Source organism: Camelus bactrianus, chromosome 17 (assembly GCF_048773025.1).
Source record: "Camelus bactrianus isolate YW-2024 breed Bactrian camel chromosome 17, ASM4877302v1, whole genome shotgun sequence".
NCBI classification, from domain to species: Eukaryota; Metazoa; Chordata; class Mammalia; order Artiodactyla; family Camelidae; genus Camelus; species Camelus bactrianus.
In genome coordinates, this window is record NC_133555.1 from 1,052,496 (window position 1) to 1,077,203 (window position 24,708).

Consider the following 24,708-nt stretch of genomic DNA (forward strand, 5'->3'; position numbering starts at 1 on the left):
GGCACCTTCAAGCAGAGTGTCACGTAAAGGTGGGGCTCCCCGTGGGGAGACACCTGGGAGCCCTGCTTCTCCCCCCATCACCACCAGGCACTCGGTCAGCCCCTGGCGAACACGCAGTGCCACTACTCCACCTGACTAGGCCTCTTCACCACCACCTGGTCTACAGGGACACCTCCACTGGCTGGCTTTCCATGGTACAAGTCTGACTGCACCACTTACCAGCTTAAAGCCTGTTGGCAGCTCTCCACCCTCTGTGGTTCAAAGTCCAAGTCTGCAGCTTGGCCCACAGGACCCCCCAGGACCTGGCCCCCTTGTCTAGTTCACTTGGTGTCCCCCTGCCTGCCTTTCTCACAGGCACAATGCCACTCAAGGGCACTGGCTGAAAGGGCGACTAGGAGGTGAAATCCAGCCCACGCTCTGCTCACCAAACCTCACGTCTGAGGGGCTGTGTCTACCTGGACGGGCTCCTTTTCTACTTTGCGTGACCGAGCAGTAGTCCTGTGTCTCAGTACCTGCCACACAGCGTTACAATTACCCACCTGTCTGCTACCCCCCGCCCCTTCATCAATCAGAGTGGCCTTTGCCCCCGCTCCCACCCCAATGTCCAGACTGCCTGGGACGCTCGGACGTCTGCCAACTGGCTTGCTGGGTGGGAAGGTGAGGCTGAGCGGGAAGAGGTGACGGGGAGCCTGTCTTTGCCACGGAGGCTCTGGGAGTTTAGGAGCTGCCCCAGATGCTCAAGTCGGGGGCAGGTCCAAGGGGCTGGGCTGGGGGCAGCTTGGCTGTCCTCATGCCTGTGGAGACCAACAGACTGGGGTCTAAATGCCTACTTTTAGGAACAATTAAGGGATGTATCCACCAAAGGTAAGTGACACAAGTTAACAGCTAGTCACAGAGGTAGCAGGAGTTCAGGGGTGGGGAAGAGGTCAAGAGAGCTGCAGGAGCCAGCAGGGGCGGCTCAGGGAGGCAGAAACACTCCAAGGTGCATACAGAACCCACAGACCGTTGCCAGAACACTGAACCAGCACCTTAAGCTGCAGGAAGGAAAAACAACAAATAACCAAAGTGCAACCTGGTAAGAAAGCGTGGGAGGACTGGGAGACGCCAGTGTGATCTGTGAGAAAGTTCCAGGAGGCGGTGGGGGTCGAAATCAAGTCCAGCCAGACAGGGAAGACGCTGCCCCCCTCTCCGAGGTCTGGGCCCAGTCGGTGGAGGGGCCCCTATCCCTGGGAGTCACAGGTGCCCCACGCCACGGCTGTGGCTGATATGAGGACATTATGAGGGTGGCAGGAAGGAGGATGTTCTGTGGCATTTAAATATATCCCAGCTTCGGGGAACTGCTTCTTCTCCAGGTAAATTTGCATAGGTGGGAGGAAGTGTCCTAAGACGGCATTGCCCAAAACTCCAGACACTGATTGTGAAGGCTTCGTGGACAAAGGGATCGACATGACCCAGGAAGGCAAAGGGAAGGGGTGGGGACGCCAGTGAGCCCCACGTGGGAATAAGGAATGAAGAGAGAGGCAGCCAGAGGGAGGGGCCTTGGTGTACAGATTCCAGACCCACCGACAATGGCCACGATGCTGAGAACATGGGGATATTCCAGAAACAAGACCACATCTCCCTCGTTAATCCATCCTGTCATGGATGCCACTCCCAGCCCCAACCCACGTCACCAAGAGGAAATGTGACAACCACACGGGCTGAGACAGTGAGGGGGCGGCTCAGACTGGCAGAGCCGGGGAGGTGAGAGGAGGAGTCTTCAGGGGATGCTGCGGGGTCATGGAGGAAAGCCAGTTGCTGAATGGAGGCAGGAAAGGAGAAGAGGGAAAGCCTGATAGTCTGGAGAGAGGGCTCTGGGGGCTCGTGTTGGAAGTCCCTGCAGAGGTAGGGGATCTGGAATTCTCAAGGAGTCACCCAGACGTTTGCATCAAGACAAAAGACAGTACAGAGGGGAGCCTGGTCAGGTCCTCAGCACTGAGGGACGATTGCAGCTGTGTGGTCACGTAATTACAGCTCTCCAGCCTCCTTGGTCAGGCAGAACCAAGGGAGGACTTCTTTGGAGCCAAGTCATCAAACAGTATGGTTTCACAGCCCTCCCCCAGAACCCCCACCACCACCACCACAATAATGGTGCAGTCATTCCTCATGGGGACAGGCTGGCCAAGCAATATTCACAACCTAACTCAGAGTCACCCTTTAAAGGGACTGAGAGCTCTGCAGTGGGCTGAACCCAAGGGCGCAAGAGCCCACAGAGCAACTCAGCCCCCGCTGGCGCCAGTTTCCATCACTCTGAAAATGCCGTCAGGGGAAACCTGCTGCAGAGGTAGGACTCTGACATTCCAGAGTACCGGATGTTGATAAGAAACCAGCCCCAGGGCAGCACAACACCTGCTGTTTCAGAATGGATACATATTTTAGTCTATTTCTCACTTTTAATATATTATGACCAAACAATTAGGGAGAATTAATTATTCTATTACTCTTTGCCAGAGGAAGAGATCTTCACCCTAACAAAAAATGTAAGAACTTATCAGGAAGACAGTACTTAGAAAGACAGAAGTCTGGCTTGCCCGGTGACTGACTTGGAACCAGAGGAATCTGGACGGAGCGTGGCTGGGACCACTCGGGCCAGAAGACAGGCCGTGATGGTAGTGTCTGCCTCCCAGGTACACGTGAAGGTAAAATGAGGTCTTGTCTGCAGAGAGGTGAGTCTAGAACACAGCTGATCAATGACATAATTCTGCTACACCCTAAGGACGAGGTCTGTCGTCACCATAAATACTATGAAATGAGCCCAAATTCGCCTTGGTACTGCCAAGTGTAGGTTCTAAGCCTCTGGTTCGTATGATTAAAGACTGAGCCTCCGGCCTGCTCCGTGACAACGGCGTCACGTTTGGACAGCTATTCCAAGGAACGCTTCCTTCGTTCCCAGGGTCTGGTGTGAAGAGGTGGGTATTAGAGGCGCTTTGCTTCCGTCAGCAGGTTAGGCCAGTTTCCCAGCACAGCTGACACCCGAGACCCTGAGTTTCTGGGCACCGCCTGCCAGGCCGGTCCTGGAGCCCAGTAAGTCCTCTGGGGGGCAGAATGTTCCAGCAGGTGCTCTGGACAGGGCCAGCTTTGACCAGAAAACCAACCCAAACTAGTGCGAACAAACAGAGACAGGCAGCAAGCCCCCTGTGTGAGAAGCTGCAGAGTGGCTTCTGGGGCCCCTAGGGCCTCCGTGGGGAAGATTTTTTTACATATGATCTTAGCCAAAAAGCCAAGAAACGATTGAGAAAGATTTTTTAAAAGTTGCAGAGAGAAGGGATGTTTGCCAGTGTTTTCCCACGGATTAGAGCAGGGAAGACGCTGAGTCCACTGGGGGAGAGGCCCTGGAGGACACAGACTGAGGCCGGTGGCGACCTGAGGTCCCAGAGGCAGCAAAGCTGTCCCAGACCACACATGAGTGCAGGGCTGCCAGCACCGCTGTCCTCCGCCAGAGCAGCCAGCTCCTCAGACACACACGCCCCACATCAGTGGGCATAAGCCTCTGCCTGGAGGCCTTGGCTGCCTCCTCGTCACTCTGGCTGCGAGGACCCTCCTCCAGGACCCCAGGATGCAGCAACCACAGGGTTAACAACTGTCACCACAGGGAGCCTCTAAGACACTTTAATTGGTTAGGCTGGTGGTAAAATGTTTTAAAAAGCCTTCTTCCACCCCCAACAGAGGGAGCCCAGCCCCAAACGGGAATTTACTGATCTGCATCATGGGGGGGGGGGGGGGGCAAAGCACCTGGTGGGGAGGCGTCTCTTTCAAAGCCCAGGTCCCAGCTGCCCCAACCATGCACCCTTCCTTACTCCCCGAAGCACCAGGCAAACAGTGACCCCAGAGACACTCAGTTTAAACTACGGTGGGGGTGGAGGAGGTGCCCTCTCCAACTGGAGCAAAAGCAAGGCTGCAGAGAGAGCTCCCCCACAGTGGGAAGCCAGGGTGGAGACTGTGAAAACCACTCACAGCCCAGGGAAGGGCAGCCAGCTGGGCCAATCCCAGCCCACTCACTTGTCGCCCTGTCCCGTGAGGACAGCAGGCTCTTCATAGGGCTGACCTCAAGCGAGGACACCATCCCCACGCAACCAAGAAAGCCCCCGAAGTCTGAGACGCAAACATCACAAACTTCTACTTTCCATTCCTTGTCCTCTTTTGTATGTTGATCAAATAACGCACCATATATCATGAAGTTGTTAGAAATTAAGCCAAGAGCACACACTTCTACAGCCAGTTAGGTCAGAATAGAGAATCAACACCAAGGCTTCACACCCTCCCCCTCCCCCTCCCCCGACACATATGCACACACAGACATACACTCTCCTCCATGAGAAATCTTTAAAAAAGAGACTGCCAGGCTTGGTAGGAACTATTAACAGCTCATTACAATAGCCTGTTTACATAGCTGCCCTGAAGCTATGATTTTTAAACCAGGTCTTTAAAGTCCACTATCTCTGGGTTTTTTTTAAAATGTGCAGCTACCTGGATTATACACACCTTGTTGAAAATACAGGAGAAATTTCATAGCTGTGCTAGGGTTGGGTGAGAACCAAAACACAAAGGGAGACATAATCCTATAATCCACACCACACATGTCCCCTAGGAGACAAGAGGCCTATGAAACAGGTAACACATCCACGGAACAAAAAACTTTCCCTTGTCACTAGGCCAATTGGTCACCACAAATAATTTCTTTCCCTCAACAACATAAACAAGCAGGGTTTCCCTGTTTCACAGAGACAGGGAGCAGCAGGAGACCGCCTGTCTCACGGTGTGTAGCCCCAACGCCTGTTTCTAATGGCAGGACAAATCCTCGATGGAAAACGTACAAAGTAACTGAGCTGGCAAGAAATCAGAAGGAAATACCCAGACCCCGCTCTTCCTATTACACACGTAAGGCACTTTCTGAAGCTCGTGATCAAACAGGAAGAGAGAACAAAAGTTACTATATATATTTTGATTTTATCTGATTAGGTGGTTTTCTTTAACTGTTGGGCTGGATCTTAAAGCAATGCCTGTACAACAGGAAATCACCTCCAGTACAAAAATACAGTCATGTGGAATTTTGAAAACTGCCTGACGGTAGAATCCATATCCTAGTTGTTAACAATGAAAATAGGACTCCTGCTTCTTAATTTTAAAAAAAGATTAAGTATAAACTTTAGTTCTGTTAGCCTACTGTGCCTGACATTAAAATGACACGTGAAGTGGCCCCACGGGAGCCGCACAGGAAGGCGGAGAGGCGGCAGACCCTCTCCAGCGCAAGAGGGAGGCTTACCTGGGTGTGCCCGAGGGTTTCCAGTACCTGCAGAAGAGGTACTGTCCGTCAGCATTCACCAGGTGAGGGAGCTCCCGATAGGGAACGCTTTGCGGGGTCCGTCTGGGAGAACTTTCCTCCGGCATTCTGAAAGAACCCTTAGGTCCTGGGGAGGAAGAAGGACACATTCCATAGTCAGAAACAGGGAAGACAGAGATGAGAGAAACCTTGCTCAGAGTCATTAACACTTTTTTTTAAGTGGTTAAAAAAAAAAACCCTCCATTTCAAAGACTTAAAAAATACATATGTTTCTTAAGGCTGAAAAATCCATTTGTTCTTAACAAAAATGTTCACTTTATTTTTTAAGTGCCTCATTACAGCTTTCCCCCCATTCCCATCTGTGTTTATTTTAAATCATTTCAGGAAACTTCATCTTAAAGACTATTTTAGCTGTAATCAAGTGGAAATTATAGTCAGCTCTGTGAATATAAAGACCCAGCTGCAAAAGACCCGTCTGTCTTAAAACCCTCAAGGAAGTTGCAAAGGGGCGCAACAATGAGGTGGACGATACTCCGATTAATTCCTCCTGTCTGAAATTCCAAGGATGCCATGACAAACCTGTTTCCATCACGTCCTGGCTTTTGCGTTCCTCAACCACACAGCCTCCCGAGTCAGAGCCAGGCAAGGAAGGGCTGTTCCCTCATCTTCCCGGTCACAGGGCGGCCTGCAGGGCGCCCCACGCCCCTGCGCCCTACCCCCCAGATCCTGCCTGGGCTTTCGGGGCGCGGAGCCTGGCTCGGCTCTCTGGGGCCGCCCTCCCTCGGCGAGGCGGGGAGGCGGCGCCTGCGAGCCTCCCCTACTAGTTCACCATCACTTTTCCTAAACAAACCCCGAGGCTTAGAGAAGTGTGCCCGGGAAGCTGAGGAACCAGCCCCACGCGCCCAGGCCCTCGCACAAATGCGGGTCCCTGAGCAAAGTCACCCGGGCTCCCCACAAACTTTGCTGCCTGCCGGTCTCCGCCAGTGCAGGGAGTGCAAACCCGCTCTGTCCCTGGAGGTGCCGCCGGCGGCTTGGCTCGGGAGCCGGCACGGGGACACAGAGTTGACGGGGACAAGTTGGTTCGGGGCTGGCGCGAGGGAGCAGCGCGCGCGCACCCGTGCACACGCAGACACGCGCGCACTCGTGCACACGCGCGCAGGGGCGCGGGAGCCCACGCCGAGAGGGGACCCGGGGCTGCCCTACCCGGGGACGGCGCTACATGTCGGGGCGGGGACAGGAGGCAGTTACCCGGGCCACGAGCGCCGCTGTCGTGTCCCTGAGCGCGGTCCCCGTCTGCGGTGGGCCAGGACCAGGCCAGAGAGCTGCGCGCCGCCGGCTCCTCGGCGACAGGGTGCGGCGTCCGCGCCGCCACTTATCCTGGCTCTAGGCGGGGCGGCCGGAGGGGTAGAACGCGGGAGGCGGCGCCCGGCCCACGTGTGCGGCCGCGGACCCACCACGCGCTCCTCCCCGCCGGCCGCGCTCCGGGGTGGCCGCCTGGGGACTGTCACGCCCCGAACGGAGCCGGCTTTAGGGAGCCTCCGAGGCGGGAGAACACGCCACACCCACGCGCGCACACACCACGCGCGCACACCCGCTCGCACACACATGCAGGGGACACACATGCACACCACACACACACTCAGTACAGACACATGTAGAGACACAAACCAGTACAGCACACATAAAAAAGAACCCAGAGAGGCACTCAGACACAGACACCACATGCAGGTACAAAGACACACACGACACTCACACAAGGGCACACATACAGACACACACATTAAAAAGCTGGGGTCAGGGTGCACACAATCCCCAGGAGGCAGGACAGAGACAGACAAATGCAGGCCTTGTCTGTCTACCCCCATCCCCAGAAAACCTCCCTGGGCCCCCAGACAAAGTCTCTGGGTCACATACACAGGCCAGGGAAGGTCTGCACACTGCCAGGTACAGCCAGCAGTGTGGCTCGTGGGGGCACAGGGACCAGCACTCCCATTTGCCCGGTCACCTGCAGGCCAGCAGTGACAGCACCTCTGTCCTGAGGGCTCTTGACAGATGTGCCCTGCCCACAGTGACCTCCAAAGGCCTTTGCGTCCTTCCTTCTTTCACAAACAACTGTACATCACAGTAGTGTTGAGAAGAGCCACTGTCCTCCAGAGACTGCCATCTCAGGGTCCCACTGTGCACAGGGAGGCCCAGGCTGCTTCGGGCCTACACTCTAACTTAAGAAATGCAACAGCCTTTGAGAAGCAGCTTGGGTGTGCGTGAGGGCTCCAACAGAGAGGGGTGGGGAATGGCAAGTCTAGGGACAGCATCTCGGAGCAAGAGCAGGGCTGGCACACCGCACTTACCTGAACTGGAATTTATTTAAGGAGGCGTCTGCTGGGGTCGGACGGACGTGTAGGAGACCCAAAGCCCGTTAAGCCCGTTTTAACCCAGCAGTTGTTTCAAATTTCCCTGGCTCCAACATTTCATGATTTTAAACACAGAGTGAAAGCTCTGAAGACAGAGTTCACTGGTGCTGTCAGCGGAACCCCAATGGGAATGGTGGCTAAGAGCTTGGAGAGCTTCTCCTGGTTTGGTTACAACCTAAATGGTGAGTGGTCGGCGGGTTGAGAATCTGAGAGTAAGAGACTGGGACTGTGCTCTTCTGGATCTGGCCTTTTAAAAAATTTTTATTTTGAGAAAATTGTAGACCTCATTATATTTTATTATTCAATTATATCAATGTAGATTCAATTCAAAAATAATACAGAGGGACGCTGTGTACCCTTTACCACAATGGTAACATCTTGCAAAACTGTAGAGCAGTTTCATAACTGGGATACGAATGCTGAGTCAGGCCACAGGACAGGCCACCCCACAGAGATCCCTCATGTCGCCCTCCTATAGCCACACCTCCATCCCCCAGAACTCCTGGCAACCACAAAGATGGTCTCCAGTTCTAAAGTTTTGTAATTTCAAGAGTAAGTTTTGGGGGGGTGGGGTATAGCTCACTGGTGGAGTGCATGCTTAGCAGGTACAACATGAGGTCCTGAGTTTAATACCCAATACCGCCCAATATATATATATAAATACCCAATATATAAATAAATAAATAAACCTAATTACCCCCACCAAAATTTAAAAAACAAAAAGTTAAAAAAAAATAAGGATAAAAACAGGGAAGAAGTTTTATTAACTGAATTACAGTGTGTAACCTTTCAGGATTCACGTTTTTCTTTCAGCATCTCCAAGCTAAAGTGTTGTATTCTATGGTCCAGATGCACCACATGGTTTGTTTAACAGTTCATCAGGTGAAGGACGTCTGGTTGTTTTCAGTTTTGGGCTACTATGAATCAAACTGCGATGAATGTCCATGTACAGGTTTTTGTGTGAACCTAAGTCTTCATTTCCCTGGGATAAATGCCCAGGCGTGCAATTGCTGGGCATGTTTAGCTTTTTAAGAGACTGACAAAATGTATTTCAAAGTGGTCATGCCATTTTATGTTCCCACAGAAATGTATGAGAGATCCCGTTTCTCAGCATCCTTGCCAGCATTTAGTGTTGTCATTGTTTTTTTTTTTTTTTTTCTGGGTTTTTGTGTGTGTGTGTTTTTCTGCTATTCTGTTAGATATTTAGTGGTGTCTCATTGTGGTTTTAATTTGCATTTGCCTAATAACTAATGTTGCTAAATATCTTCTATGTACTTATTTGCCATCTGTATATCAAACTTATAGAAATGTCTCTTCATGATTTTTGACCATTTTTTAGTTGGATTGGTTTTTCAGTTTTTTCTTTTAGTTTTTATTTTTACTGTTAAGTCCTGACTATAGATTTTAGATACTAATCCTTCATTGGATATGTGATTTGCAAATATCTTCTATTTGTAGATTGTCTTTTTATCCTGTTAATGTGGTCTTTTGCAAAGCAAAAGTTTTTAATTTTGATGCAATATAGTTTATCAGTTTTTCCTTTTATAGGGTTTGCTTTTAGTGCCAAGTCTAAGAACTCTTTTCCTGTACTACATCTGAAGATTTTCTCCTATCTTTTCCTCTCTATATTTTACATTTCAGTCTGTAATCCAGTCTGGGTTAACTTTTGTATAAGTGTGAGACGTAGCTCAGGGATCATTTTGTTTGTCTGTGGATATACAATTGTTCCAGCACAGTTTGCTGAAAAGGCTTCCCCCTCCATTGAATTGTTTTCTCATCCTTGTCAAAATTCAGTTTGTCAAACTTGTTAGATCTATTTCTGGATTTTCTATCCTGTTCCATTGATCTATTTATCTATTTCTTCACTAGTACCTCACAGTCTTGATTACTGTAGCTATCCAATAAATCAAGCTGGCTCCTCCCATTTGATGCTTACTTTTATAATTTTTTTAGCTATTCTAGTTCCTTCACTGTTTAATATACATTTTAGAATAATTTTGTCCATATATATATATACATATGTATATATATTAAAAACCTTGCTAAGATATTGATAGGAATTGTATTAAACATGTGTATCAATTTGTTGATTATTTTTACTATGTCAATTCTTCTAATCCATGAACATGGTATGTCACTCCATTTATTTAGATCTTCTTTGATTTCTCTCATCAGTGCTGTATAGTTCTCAGCATACAAATTTTGTACATGTTTTGTCAGATTTACATCTTTCTTTTTTCAGATAATTATAAATGGTATGTTATTTTTGTTTCCATGTAATCACTTCCACTGCATAGAAACACAATTGATTTTTATATGTAGATCTTCTATCCTTTGACCTTGCTGAACTCACTTATTAGATATAGAAGGGTGTTTTTCATTGTTCTTGTTTGTTTTTGTAGCTTCCTTGGGATTTTGTGTGTAGACTGTCATTATGTTTGAAGTGAGATTCTTGTAGACAACATACAGTTAGGTCATTTAAAAAAAATTCATTCTGCCAATCTCTGTCTTTTAATTGGTATATTTAGACCATTTACATTTATTGTAATGATAAGTTAGGGTTTAAGTCCACCATTTTATTTTTTTCCTGTTGTCTCTGTTTTTCCTTTTTCTGTTTTCTTTTTCTTGCCTTCCTTTGGATTACCTGAACAGGATCTTTTTATAATTCCATTTTTATTTACCTATACTGTGTTTTGAGTGTATCTCTTTGTATAGCTTTTTAGTGGTTATTCTAGGTATTATACATATGTGTTATATTATATATACACATGCACATATGTACACATGTCCACAGCTAACTGATATTATTTTTACCAGTTCCAGTGAAATATAGAAACCTAACATCTCCTTATGTCCCTCACTCTCTCTCACTTATCCTGTAATTGTCTTAAATATTTCCTCTACATCAATTGAGAACCACCTCAGGCTGTGTTATAACTTTTGCTTTGACCATCAGATATAGTTTAGCAAACTCAAAAGGAAAGTAAAGCCTATTTTATTTAGTCATGTTTTTGCTGGGTTTTTTTTTTTTTTTTCCCCTTCCTGGTATTCCAAGGTTCCTTTTATAACTTCCTATTTAGAGAACTTTCTTTAGCCATTTTTTGATGATAGGTCCGCTAAAAAAAAATTCTCTTAACTTCCCTTCATTTGAGAATGTCTATTTCCCCTTCATTTCTGAAGGATATTTTTGCTGGATGTAGGATTCTGGTTAACATTTCTTTTCTTTCAGCACTTGAAACATGTTTTACTACTTTTTTCTGGCCTCAAGGTATCTGATGAGATATCCACTGTTGTTCAAATTGTTTCTTATAGGCAACGTGTTATTTTTCTCTCACTGCTTTCGAGATTTTTCTGACTTTAGTCTCAGAAGTCTGGTGATGTGTCTTAGCATGGATTTCTTTGAGTTTATACCACCTGAGGTTTGTTCAGCTTCTTGGATTAGTAGCTTTATGTCTCTTGCCAAATCTAGGACATTGTGGGCCATTATTTCTTCAAGTACTTTTTCAGCACCACCTTCTTTTCTCCTCTCTATTTGGGACTCTGATGATATGAATGTTAGACCTTTCATTACATTTCCTTAGGTCACTGACTACCTGTTCATTTTTTCCTGGTCTATTTCCTCTCCATTGTCCAGATTGGGTAATTTCTGGTGTTCTATCTTCCAGTTCACTGATTCTTTCCTCTGTCACCACCATTCTGCCTTTGAAGCATTTATTCAGCTTGTTATTTCAGGCAGTGCATGTATCTGCTCATCTGTCAGCCCCTCTGTCATGCCCACCTCCAAAAAAGCTAATCCTCAAGTTTCTGGTCTATTTCACTGGGCAGGAACATAAAGGAGGGGGAGTACATTTTGATGATGGGGTGACATGTAATTCTAGACTCTCAATTCTTTGGGACATCCAAGGAGAGGCCTGATGGGCAGAAGCAGGTGCAGTAAGAAACTCAGGATGGAAACAGAGGTTTGGCAGGTATGGTCACTGATGTCACAAGAATGGATTAGCTTGCCCAGGAAATGCAGACTGGAGGGAAATGTGGAGGAGGAAGAGGTGAGTTTCCAAAGATGATGGAGACAGAGGAGGATGATCTAGAGGGGGTGATTTCACAGAATCCAAAGGTACAGTATATTGTAAACAGAAAGGACCACCAGAGTCAAACACTACTGTTCAGAAGTCAATCAAGAGGACTGAGGCATGTCCAATAGATTTAAGGACAAGGAGGTCATATGAGACCTTGGAGAGAACCTAGTTCATGGTTAGTCAGGGCAGAAGACAGCCTGAACTGAGTTATGGAGTGGAAAACAAGTGAGGCAGCAGGTGGAGACAACTCTTTCAAGATACTTCCTGTGAAGAAGAAGCAGTCGAGTATAAAGGTGAAGTCTGTAGATTTTGGAACCCAAGAACCTGGATTCTGGGTCCCGCCTGTGCTTTTTCAATGACACAGTCTTGGCTGGGTGGTTTACCCTCTTCGTGACTCTACAAAGTGAGGATAATTGAGGTTTACTGTCTAGTTCATGGGACTTACTGGAATTGTGCAGGCCAAGTACCTGGTATAATGAAACATCACCATTTCTAAGCTGAGGTAACATACACACATGTGTTAAAAATTCCAATCAGAACCAAAAAGTTCTCAGTGATCTGTGAGTGTCCTTTCTACTCTCGTCCCCAGAAGTCCCCTTCTCATGTGAACTTCCAGATGTGTTCTGAGGTTTGACAAGAGTGGAGCATGCCGGAAACCTCTCTGGGGAAGAGGGGAGGAAGTAAAGGCACCAGAGGGGAGTGAGAGTGACTGGATTTCTTGTGGCTCCACGCCATTGGGCTTCTTAAAAAGGAAGGACCGACTGTTGGGTGTGGGAGTTGTGGACTGAGCCCGAGAAATCTGTCCTCAGCGGCTGTGGAGGTTTGTTGCATCAACAGCCCCCGGGAATGGCCGCTCGGTCCCTGCACCATCTGCACTGTGACTGCAGCTCTTCCCATGGAGAGACAGAGTCCAGATCCCCTGCCTTCAATCTGGACCGGCTCCATGACTTGCTCTGGCCAATAGAATGTGGCGGAAATGATTCTGTGCCCATCCCAAGCCTATTCCAAGGGGACAGCTTCCTCTCCCTCTCACTTCCCTCCACTGCATGAACCAGCCTGGCAACTCGACAGAGCTACGGCCAAAGCACATGGAGGATGAGACATGGGGACGTGGAGGCTCCCTAGCACACAAGCAGAAGATCCTGAAGCAGCTCTGCCCATGGTGCACGCAGGAGCCCGGCTGCCACCAACAGGACTCCAAGGCTGACCCAGCCCCAAGCACTGGCCCCAGAACCATAAGCTGGGTTAGTGGCACTTGTTTTAAGCCACTACGTTTTGGGGAGACTTGTTATACAGCAGCTCCCCTTACATTTCCAGTGTTCACACTTTACACATTCACACTGTCCTTCTTCTGTCCTCACTAGGGGGGCCTGGAAGGTGGGATTCACCAGTTCTGAGTCAAAAGTTAGTTTTTCGGGGTTTTTTTAGGGGGGAGGTAATTAAGTTTGTTTATCTATTGAATCGAGGTACTGGGGATTGAACCCAGGACCTAATGCATTCTAAATACACACTCTACCACTGAGCTGTACCCTCCTCCTCAAAACGTTTGCTAAAATCACTGAAAATTCAGATGAAGTTAAAGGCAAACACTTTGTACTGTATATACTACATTGTAAAAAGAATTCCCAAATGACAGAGCAAACAGGTTAACAGGATGTACCCAATGCTATAACTAAAAAGGTCATAAATATTTCTAATGTGGCCATGAGAGCGGATATCAATTCTCTTGTAGTCTTATTGAAATGTGTTTTAAAATTTGCTAAAATCATTTCTGCCTTGGCCCCCTTTCTTTATTTTTCCCATAAAGTCTTAAGTTCCTTCTTCATAAATTCTTCTTGCATAGGAGACTTGGGGCCACTATCACCCATGATTGAGAAAGGGCTGCTGATTAAGTGCACGCCTAAGTCCTAAGACTCATGTGGGAGCAGAAGAGCCCCGGCGCTGACTCAGCCTCCACGTACTCCTCACAAGGACCCCGCTGTCAACAGCACTGGAGGCGCTCATACCAGCAGGGAGGGTGTGGTGGTCAGGGAATGGTTCTGCTTCTATGACTAAGAGTCACGCAGGAAAGACAAAACAGTGGATTTTTAATCCTTTAGTGTGGCTCCCACAGAAGTTATATCAACTGGAATCAAAATAGGGAGGTAAATTAACAGGTGGGATTCTACAGACGAGGAAACCACACTGGCCCCTTCCTCGGCCACAGCTATACGTGGGGAGGTAGAACAAGCCCTTGAAGCCCATTTGTCAGCTCCCCTCCCCCACAGACTGGCATGCAGCCCAAGGTTGATGGGGAGGATGGAGGCAGGTGCTCACAGGCTGGGATTAGGTATCACTCAGCTGCACGGCGAGAATGTCCCCCTTCAGTTCCTGCGTCTTTCTGGGGAGTCAACGGCAAACTCTCTGGTAGGTTTCTATGTGTCTGTAACTCTAAGGCTTGCTCATCTCCCTTTTCGATAACGGCAACTGTGCATCCCTAGAAGTTAACCACTTGCTGTCTTCATTCATTTTATTTGTAGGGTTACCTTATATTTGTAGGAAGTGTTCATTTTCTATTTAAAGAAATCTTTAAAGTAAATGAAGTTTAAAACACGAACTGGTGTAAAGAGAGACATCAAGTGAACACAGAGCATGTGGACCACAGACATGGCAACATTGTAATGTCAGTGGTGTGGCCATCACTGAGGTCGGGGACACCGGGGAGGAGCCCCGGGGAGGGGGTGGGATGCTCTGCCTCTGGCCTGCTGGCAGCACCTCCTGGTTCAGCCTCCTTCTGCACTAGCTGGAGACTTCACTGCTGGGCTCCAGCCTCCTGTGGGTCAGGACAAGGGACGGTCCAGAAGGTCTCCAAGGTCATTCTCAGACAGTCATTCTGCTATTTTTGCTATGTAGTTAAGCACCAGGGCCCGGCCTATTGGGAAAGGCCAGTAAGTACCATCAAACCCACAAAGATGAAAACAAAGGTTCCTCCCTGCATGCCAAACTCTTTACGTGCAACTGGCAAGTCCAGAGTGTCAGCAGTCAGTGACTGGGCCCGATCACTGTAGTGAGATTTGCACTCAGCGGTGAAGACATGCTTCCCCTGACTGATCTGGTTAGTGAAGAGGTTAAAGTCACACACACTGAAAATGACTCCAACAGGGTCGCTGTAAGTGCAAGGGAAAAGGACTTCACTAGCAGACGAGGGCCACCATGCATATCTTTACTTAAAAACATTTTTTTTCAACTTCTCTTGAAATGGGTGCCACTGACCTTGTGCTAAAGTTTGGCCTCTGAAGGCAAATGAGGTCATGGTTATGTTCAGGCAGGGAAAGCCCAAAGATGGCTGAGTAACTGTGCAGAGGGCACTATGTATGTGCGGACATTTCCCAACAGTCTAGGCAAGGCTGGAGGCACACTGCGCAGCTTTTCTAAGCAATAGATTTCTTTTCCCCTGGTCCATTTTTAATTGGCTGGTTTAGGTTAGAGAAGCCATGTGGGTGTGCCTGTTAAGGGTACAGACTCTGGGGTCTGAATCAGCTCTTGGATTTGCAAGTTCTGTGACCTTGAACAAGTTACTTCACTTCTCTGTGCCTCAGCTCCCTCGTCAGTAAAAGGGAGGTAATATTATCTGCTTTAGAGAATTGTTGTGAAGATTAAACAAATTAACACATTAAAGAGCTGAGAAGAAGGCTTGGCGTATAGTAAAGGCTTTATGTGTGAGCTATATTATTATTACTACTATTTATAAAACAGCATCAACTCTCTCCTCCAAATTACCTTTGTAAATACCACACACCCAAGAACCTGTGTCTTAGGAAACTGTTACCTTATACAATGTTAAACTGTACATTCCCCTGTACATCAAGCAAAACTGGCAAGATTCAGGACGGATTTTACAGCTGGAAGTTGCCCTAGACATTATCTATTCTAAAGTCGTCATTTTGTAGATGAAGCATCTGAGACCAGAGAGGTGAGGTGACTTGCCCAAGGTTGCACAGCAAGTTGGAGGTCAAGTACAAATCAAAACACAGGTCCAGGGCCCTCCTTTCGCATCTCAGGTACTATTTACAACAACTCCTTTCATTCTTAATGTCATTCATTAAGAATTAATTAATTCATTCTTGGTTCTCAGTGTCTCAGGTATGAAAAGCAACTGGAAACCAGGAATTAGGATACTTGGGGTCCCTTATTCACATGCTGCCACAGGTATGTGTCAGATTTTCCCCCTCATTTCCCTGAAATCCATGAGAGGTCTCTGTGGACATTTGTTTTCTCTGATTTATTTGGTTTTGGGCCACCAGGCAACACTATCTTTTCCAACAGCTATATATCCTTTTAAGGAACTCTCCAACACCATGTAAATTCTTAGGGCAACTGTCAATTAAAGTGTGTACCTCCCTCCCTCTGGCCAGGTGGCCCAGGGCCGCAAGAAGGCCACTGGACCCTCCCTACCCCTTGAGAAGAGTGACACAGGATGGAAGGTACCAGCCTCACTCACTCACACCCAGGCCCTCTGGGCAAGGTGGCTGGGGAGTCTCCTGCTGCAGGAGGCGTGGTATATGTCCTGGGCCCTGACCTGTTGTTCCCAAGCCTGGTCTCTAGTGTGTTCTCTGAGTGACCCATCAGTCCCCAGTAAAGGCCCTTTGACCTCAGTCAGCCAGATTTGATTTCCGTTGCTTGCAATCAAAGAACCCTGACAGATACAACTTAACCTACTGACCCATCAGAGCTCTTGGGAAAACTCCCAGCAGTGGAAAGATGGCTGGCTCCGTGGGGAATGGGAGTTGGGGATGTGCTGTGAGGAGTCTGGGGAGAGGAGAAAGGAGGGGTTACACTGAGCCACATCTTCAGACCAGCATGGAGCAGGCTCAGCAGCGGAAGACTGTGAACAAGGAGTTACGTCAAGCAGAGAGGTCTGCACTCTTATGTCTCCAAGAGCGGGGACAGGGATGGTCGTAGCTGACAACTTGGACCCAGAAAAACGAGGACCTGAGACAGGAAAACTTCTGAGGACTCACTCCTCTCTTAGTAAAGTCCACCAACTGCCATAGTGAAACAAAAATGTTCAGGAGCCCTTAGAAGTAAAGCCAAACATCATTTTAAGGACAGCCCTGACAAGCAGAAGCCAGTGTTCACTGATCCTTTCTGTCACCCTCCTTGCATTTATAAGCACACTCTGCACTGGGGTATGCAGCTAATCACTGATGCCCTCTCCCCAACATCACTTACAGTCTGAGAGAAAGAGGGACGAAAAGTGGACAATCACTGCCAGGGCAGCACACACCTGGGGGAGTGGGGTGGGGCACAAAGGATAAAATACAGCCATCCCTCCTGTGGGGACTGGTTCCAGGACCCTGCAGATACCAAAATCCACAGATGCCCAAATCCCTTATATAAAATGGTGTAGTATTTACACAGCACATCCTTCTGTGTGCTTTAAATCATCTCTGGGTTACTTATAACACCAAGGACAAGTGCTATATTAGTGCTTGTAAATACAATGAAAATGCTATGTAAGTAGTTGTAAACACAATGAAAATGCTACATAAATACAATGTAAATGTTATGTAAACAGTTATAAATACAATGTATATGCTATGTAAATAGTTGCCAGTGTGCTTGCAAATTCAAGTTTTGCTTTTGGAACTTTCTGGAATTAAAAAATACATACATTTCCAATTTGCAGTTGGTTAAATCTGTAGATTCAAGACCTGCAGATAAGGAGGCCAAGTGTAATAGTTCCTACAAGAAATCATGTGATAGGAACACGTCTTCAGCAACTGGCGGAGGGCATGCAAAGACCCCAGGAGAGTTCCCATGTGTGATCTGCCACTTATCTTTCCTTTAACTTGTGTCCCCTCCAGCTTCCACCTGGAGGAAAGGAGCATGGCTGGGTCAAGCTGGACGTGGTTCTGCTCCCAAAAGCCTAATCTTGTCACCCAGGTCCCCTAAGGACATGCCCACAACCCTTAGTCCTTCCCACTGTGAAATAAAATTCCTATTTACGGCAAGATAAGAAAAACTTAAACTTACGGAATTCTTGCCTGCCCTCTGACCTCCTCTCCCAGCACTGTGCACTGAGTATCTGCACTAGGCATCAACCAAGCCTCCCCGACCGGCAGGAACACCTGCTCAACCATGAAGAGCAACATTCTCCTACCTTCAGTAAGACAACTCCTTTAAGATAACATTCCTTCTTGGTCACACGACCCACCAAGATGAGGCTTAGATCTGAATTCTGTAAACTGTCAATAATATGTCATCATTTGGTGCACAGCCCTTGGTCTCGGAAAACTTATAAACCAGTGAGTACCTTGATTTCTAATGAGTGGAACACTACTCAGAGCTTTCTGAGATGCTCTTCCCAGGTTATAATCCTCAAATCTGGCTCGAGTAAACTTTTCCATTTCTTTCTTAGACCAACTGATTAACTTTCATCAACACCACCAAGCACAGCAGGGGACAAGCAGCATCACCCTCTCTCCTGGGAGTGTGTTAGAAATACAGAATTCTAGGCCCCACCCAGACCCACAGAACCACAGTCTGCATTTTCACAAGGTTCCCAGGTGACTCGTAAGCATGTTAACACCTGAGAAGCATCAATCTCATTAAACCCTTAGGTGAAGCTTATTCACTTAAGGGCGGGTTATTTGGAAGGGCTAGGTCAGGAACCAAGACAGGGCAGCAGGAACAGTGTGTCACCATGTCCTTGCTACCTGTGGGGACAACAGCAGAAGAGGACCAGGGTGAGGAGACTCAGTCAAGACAAGTTCCCAAGGGTTGGATGGACAATGGAGTCGCCTGCTAAGATGCAGATGCCCAGTTCCATTTGACTTTCAGATAAACAATGAATCAATTTTCAGTACCTACGTCCTGTGTTATATTTGGGACACAGTTACACTAAAATTTTACTCATTGCCTGCCTGACATTCAAACAGAATTGGGCATCCTGTGGTTTTATTTGCTAAATCTGCCTACTGGGATCCAAATGTTACCTCTCAACATCTAAAAGGGCCTGAAACTGTTAAAACAAAGGGATTCATTAGGAAGAACCAAACAAGCAAGATAAGTGGCTTAAATTCAGGGACAGGTATACAATTCACTGTAATGTTTTCAACCCAGATATGAATGTAGTCAAATCACCAAATTCTCCCCACAAGAGAGAGAGAACTAGAGGTGGCAGAGGGTTTAGTAAATGGTATTGGAAAAATAAAGTAGAATCTCTACCTAACACCACACGGATTATACACACAAAAGTGAAAAAAAAGAAAAGAAAAGAAAAGAAAATTTGATTACATAAAAATTAAGGATTTCCCTTCAACAAAGGACACCAAGGACACAAAGGAGTAGACAAGGAAAAGGTGAAGATACTTGCCAAAGACAAATTAGGGATTAATTTATAAAAAGTACAAGGAACTCTTGAAAATCAACAGGAAAAAGTCAAGTGTCCTAATAGGGGAAAAAAAAAAGGCATAGAATATGAACAGGGAATTTACAGAAATAGGATACCAAAAAGCTAATTAGCATATTGAAGAAGTGCTCAGAATAGTCACTCATCCAAGAAGCGCGCAGTGAAGTAACATCGACACATCACTGTACTCTCAAGACTGTACCAGCCCAGAAAAGGGTGAAGGCTGGGCAGAGGGAAGTGGAGTCAGGACGGGGCTGCAGGGCAGCCTCGCACCCCCGGCCATCACCTCCCAACCCCATCCTCACACAGGTCCAGAGGGGACAGCACCACCCTCTGTGGACGGCTGTCCATGCGGCCTGAGTGGACATTGCTGGGGCAGTGGACACATCAGGGAAAGTCACTCAGAATTCGAAGTAATGGTCAGATGCACCCAAAGTAACAGGAGTGCTTGCAGAGCACTAAGTGAACAATGTGAGGAGCGGAATGAAATCCAACACACTTCCTTTAATATGTTTTTAAAAAACAGGCACCCCAAACATTTTACAAGCATGAACTATGTTCAGAATAGAAAAGCTGGACTTGCTTAGTAGGAGAACTAAGAGAGAGATGCAGAGATACAGAAAATGCTAAACGAGAAAAAAAAGTAATGAATAAGGGGCAAACGATAAAATAATAAGGAAACAAGAAAGGAGAAAAAATGTACATAAAATGAAAGAAGAAAGAACCGAGTATGATAAATAGCATGAAATGAGGGGAAGACTGGCCCAGCCCTCTGCATCTCAGGTTCAGGAGCAAGCATGTAAATAAGTTCCGTCCCCTCGGGGCTCACTCTGAGGCCCCCTCTTCTCCCCAGTCCCTAGCAGTGCCGGCCCCCCCACTCCCCCGTGCTCAGCTCTGCCCAGCCTCCCAGTCTGCCGCCCTTTCAGTCCTGTCCCTCCACAGTTTACATGTTCATGCCCTGCTTCCCACTATTGAGAGGTGGTTCCTCCCTCGGTCTTGGTCTCCTGGGGAAATGCAGTCACGTGCAGGGGTGAACCTATTGCTCAGCCCACCCCGCTCTCTGTGACTCGTGGATCTGAGCTGCGAAACAGAGCGCCACCAGAGCTCTCCTTCCCCGACATTCTCCTCAGCCTCAGATGGGAAGGGAGCTTCAGTATCTCTACTTGAAAACCTTCCTTAGGTAGCTCTTAGGAACTTTACAGGTTGAAAAACACTGACTTAAAAAAAAAAAAATCCAAAATGGGGCAGAAGACCTAAACAAGCAATTCTCCAATGAAGACATACAAATGGCCAATAAGCACATGAAAAAATGCTCAATATCACTAAATATCAGAAAAATGTAAATCAAAACTACAGTGAGGTATCACCTCACACCAGTCAGAATGGCCATCATTAAAAAGTCCACAAACAATAAATGCTGGAGAGGGCGTGGAGAAAAGGGAGCCCTCCTACACTGCTGGCGGGAATGTAGTTTTGTGTAGCCACTATGGAAAACAGTACAGAGTTTCCTTAAAAAATACTAAAAATAATTTATCATATGACCCAGCAATCCCACTCCTGGGCACATTTCTAGAGGAAACTAATTCGAAAAGACACCTGCACCCCAGTGTTCACACAGCACTGTTTACAACAGCCCAGACATGGGAACAGCCTAAAGGTCCATCCACAGACAACTGGATAAAGAGGTCGTGGTACATTTATACAATGGAATACCACTCAGCCATAAAAATAATGAAATAATGCCATTTACAGCAACATGAATGGCCCTGGAGAATGTCATTCTAAGTGAAGTAATAAGCCAGAAAGAGAAAGAAAAATACCATATGATATCACTCATATGTGGAATCTTAAAAAAAAAAGACACAAATGAACTTATTTTACAAAACAGAAACAGACTCACAGACATAGAAAACAAACATGGTTACCAGTGAGGGTGGAGGAATAAACTGGGAGTTCAAGATTTGTAGACACACATGACTATATATAAAGTAGATAAACAAGGTCCTACTGTATAGCACAGAGAACTATATTCAGTATCTTGCAGAAATCTATAATGAAAAAGAATATGAAAAGGAATATATGCATGTATATGTACAACTGCAACATTATGCTGTACATCAAAGATGGACACAACATCGTAAACTGACTATACTTCAACTAAAAAAATAAATAAATCATTCTGAAATTTAAAAAAAAAACCCAACACTATAAGATGGGGTGTAAAATTAATACATATATATCAGAAAATATTAAGGAAAATAAAATCCCTTTTACAATAACAAAGAAGATAAAATGTTCAGGAATAAACATAGTAAGTAATACGCAAAACCCACATTAGACACCTTCGAAAGACACAGAAAATAGACATGAACAAACGGAAAGACATTCTTTGTCCTTGACATCATCATCAAGATGCCAATTTTTCTTAAGTAATTTATGAAGTTTAAACAACCCCAATAAAAATAGCAACAAGCTCCTTTGTGAAGTTAGACAATTGATCCTAAAGCTCTTAATCTTACAAATGCAAGAATAGTGTTTAATGCCTGATAGGCAAGAATGCCTGACAGATGTCAAAGCAACCTCTCAGACACGTGGTACTGGCAGGTGAAGAGGCCCGTGGAAAAGAGAAGGCAGCCCAAGAGCAGACTCAGGTACATGGAGGGATCTGGTGTCTGATAAAGGTGGCATCTCAAGTCCCTAGGGCGAAGATGGACTTTTTAACAAATGACTGATTTGTTTGGAAAAAGATGACATTAGATCTGCAGTTCCCACTTTACATAAGGACAGACTCCAAAGGAGGCTGTGGTCTAGGTGCAGAAAAGGACAGCCCTGGTGTTAATGGTTCTCAGGTGCCTCCTGACACTCAGGTGCTGGAATCTCGATTCTTCAGCAGACTACTTAAGGCAGAGAGAACAGACACGTTCACTGTGGTTCTCAGACCGCCCGGCTCAGCTGTGCGCTACAAGCAGGACACTCTGCAGCCACACGTGGAAGGGCTGCCCGCGTTCCTCCTCACGGCAAACCGCAAATGACATTTCCCAGACATCCCTGAACCTAAAGCAGATCATGGTGACCAAGCTCAAAAGTGCTGGAAATCACGTGTGGATCTCCCGCTAAGGTAAAACTCTCCTGTGCTCATTCAGAAATTAACCTGGGACAGTAGGGGGCATCCGTGCAGCCCCTCACAGTTGGGGGATGGCAGCCTGCAGGGAGGGAGCATGGTCAGCACAGCTACTGTAGGGCTAGTAACACTTAGAACTTCTGTTTTGGGGTTAAAAGACACTACCTTCACACATGAGCAGCCCCACATCTGTTGTGAGAGGAACCCTGGGTCTCCCCCTCAAACACGAGGAGCACAGGGCCAAGTAAGATCTTGAATCACTTTCTGAGTAACAAGCATGACTTGGCCAACTCAAGGAATTGGAGGTGGAAGTGGAGGTGCCCACACCACACCGGCCTCCCAACCCCAGAGGCAAGAGAGCAGGCTCAGAGCTGACGGGGCTGGGAGAGAGGGAGCTTCTATAAGTGCTGGGGAGTCCTCAGGGAGAGGCAGTCCGCCACAAAGCCACTGATGCACCACGGGGTTTGGGGGAGAGGGCTCAGGGGCCTAGTGAGTGTTCAGAGTGTGGGGACCTGAGCTGATGAGCAGCACAAAGAAGAGCTGGTTAAGTCAGGCTTCCTCAGTTAAGGGGAAGGAAAACCCCTCCAGATGTCTGGGCCTAGAGAAAGGCCGTGATGCACTGTAACTCGCTTTTTAAGCACAATTATGATACATACGCAATAAATACTTCCAGATGGTGTGCTAACGACATGTGACACCTTGCAGGGAGAAAATGCCTCTAAGTGGGTGTGTGTGGCACATGACGCCCTCAAACCCCAGGCACAGTGTCCCTGTGCCCAGATCAGAGGATTCGTGAGCCACTATCGTGAAGAAACCATCAGGGGCACGAGGCACGACATGTGAAACACCACATCTGAGTACTGAGATCCTAAGACAGCATCAGGGAAAAGGCTTGTTGACTTTCCACCCTTTGACGTGGAGGGAAAGGGAACGTCCAAGAAACAGGAGTGTGGATTCACATCCTCCAAAGACAATACACGGGCCTGGTAGGCCAAGCTCCTCGCCAGGCCTGCGAGGTTCCAGGGGCCTGGCCCATCCCTGACCTCTGAACCCGTCTCCTCCATCCTCACCCTTCTGCTGCTCCCGCTGACCTGCTACCTTGAACACGACCCCTGGGTCCTGCCTCAGGACCTTTGCTCTTGCTGGGCCCTCCACTGGGGAGGCTGTCTGTCCAACCTTGGCAGAACTGTCTCCTTCACTCCCTCTAGGCTCTGTTTGTGTCAGCTCCACAGGCAAGCCTGCTCTGCCTCCCCAGCCAGACAGCCCCTCATCCTCCATCACCTGACCTCTTTCTGCACTCTTCCTAATACCCTCACTATTCTGAGTACTTCATAATAGGTCACGATACTCAACACTGAAATTATACAACTTATACATTTACTCATATATTCATCTTTGTTTCTTTACTTGTTTATGCTCTAGAATGGTACCGTCCAACATGGTAGCCACTTGCCACACTTGGAACATGGCTAGTCTGAATTGAGGAGTGCTATGAGTGTAAAATACACACTGGATTTTAAAGATTTAGCATAAAAAAGAAGATAACATACCTCATTAATAATTTTTATATTCATTACATGTTTAAATAATAAATTTTAGGTTAACTCAACATATTGGGTTAACCATAACTTATTATTGAAATTAATTTCATTTGCTTATTTTTACTTTGTCAGTGTGTCTGCTAGAAAATTTAAAACTCCACCTGTGGTTTGCACTTGTGACTTTTGTCCTGCTTGCATCGGACAGTGGTGCTCTTGGATGGACATTTTGGGAGAACAGGGACTTTGTCTTGTCTCGGCTTCTAGAAGAGCACCTGGTGTATAGTTCAGGCTTAGTCACCGTTGCTAAGTAGGACTCTATTCACTGAAAACTTAGTGACACGCAGTCTCTCCCTCCATCCTCAATCTCTCTCAATTTCTTGTCCTCCGACATCATTGTCACATAGGACACGGACAGCCTCCCCTGTCTGCTTACCTAAGCACCTTTCCTGATCTACCCTCTTCTTGGTTAGATGTTAAAACATGTCTTTAAAATACTATCTTCTGAAAATAACCTTAACTCTTCTCCAAAGTAGTGACTGCCTTTTGAGTGGCCCATTTTATGGACAAATTAATTATCCTGAAGGAACAGCTAGAAGAAAGTGAAAGAAATATGCATGCCATGGGGAGACAGTGAGCAAGCAAAGGCCTGGGGGTCAGAAAGGTGCCCCGAGGCCGAGCCGAGAAGGGAGGACCAGCAGTGAAGATGGGAGGGGACAGCACGGACAAGGAGCCTCTGCTGCCCCACCCCACACAGGTGTCCACCCCACTCAGAGCAGCTGCTCATATAGCAAACGCAGCTATGACTCACTTGGTCACTCGGCAGAATGACTGCACACCTCCTATGTG

The 24,708-nt window shown here is 47.1% G+C and overlaps 1 protein-coding gene across 5 annotated transcripts in view; it reads right to left on the reverse strand.

The window, feature by feature from the left end:
- Positions 1-24,708, reverse strand: part of MGLL (monoglyceride lipase) — a 190,103-nt gene that overhangs the window by 79,075 nt on the left and 86,320 nt on the right. The window contains exons 1-2 of one of the 5 annotated variants that reach the window (XM_074344196.1): positions 6,569-6,821; positions 5,303-5,447 (exon numbers count right to left, since the gene is read on the reverse strand). In XM_074344196.1, the coding sequence (XP_074200297.1) occupies positions 5,303-5,427 (125 nt within the window). In that variant the 5' untranslated portion in view covers positions 5,428-5,447; positions 6,569-6,821. Of the gene's footprint in view, positions 1-5,302; positions 5,448-5,899; positions 6,423-6,568; positions 6,822-24,708 lie in introns of those variants that run through there. The other 4 variants (XM_045521807.2, XM_074344198.1, XM_010961410.3 and 1 more) reach the window with 4 other exon arrangements.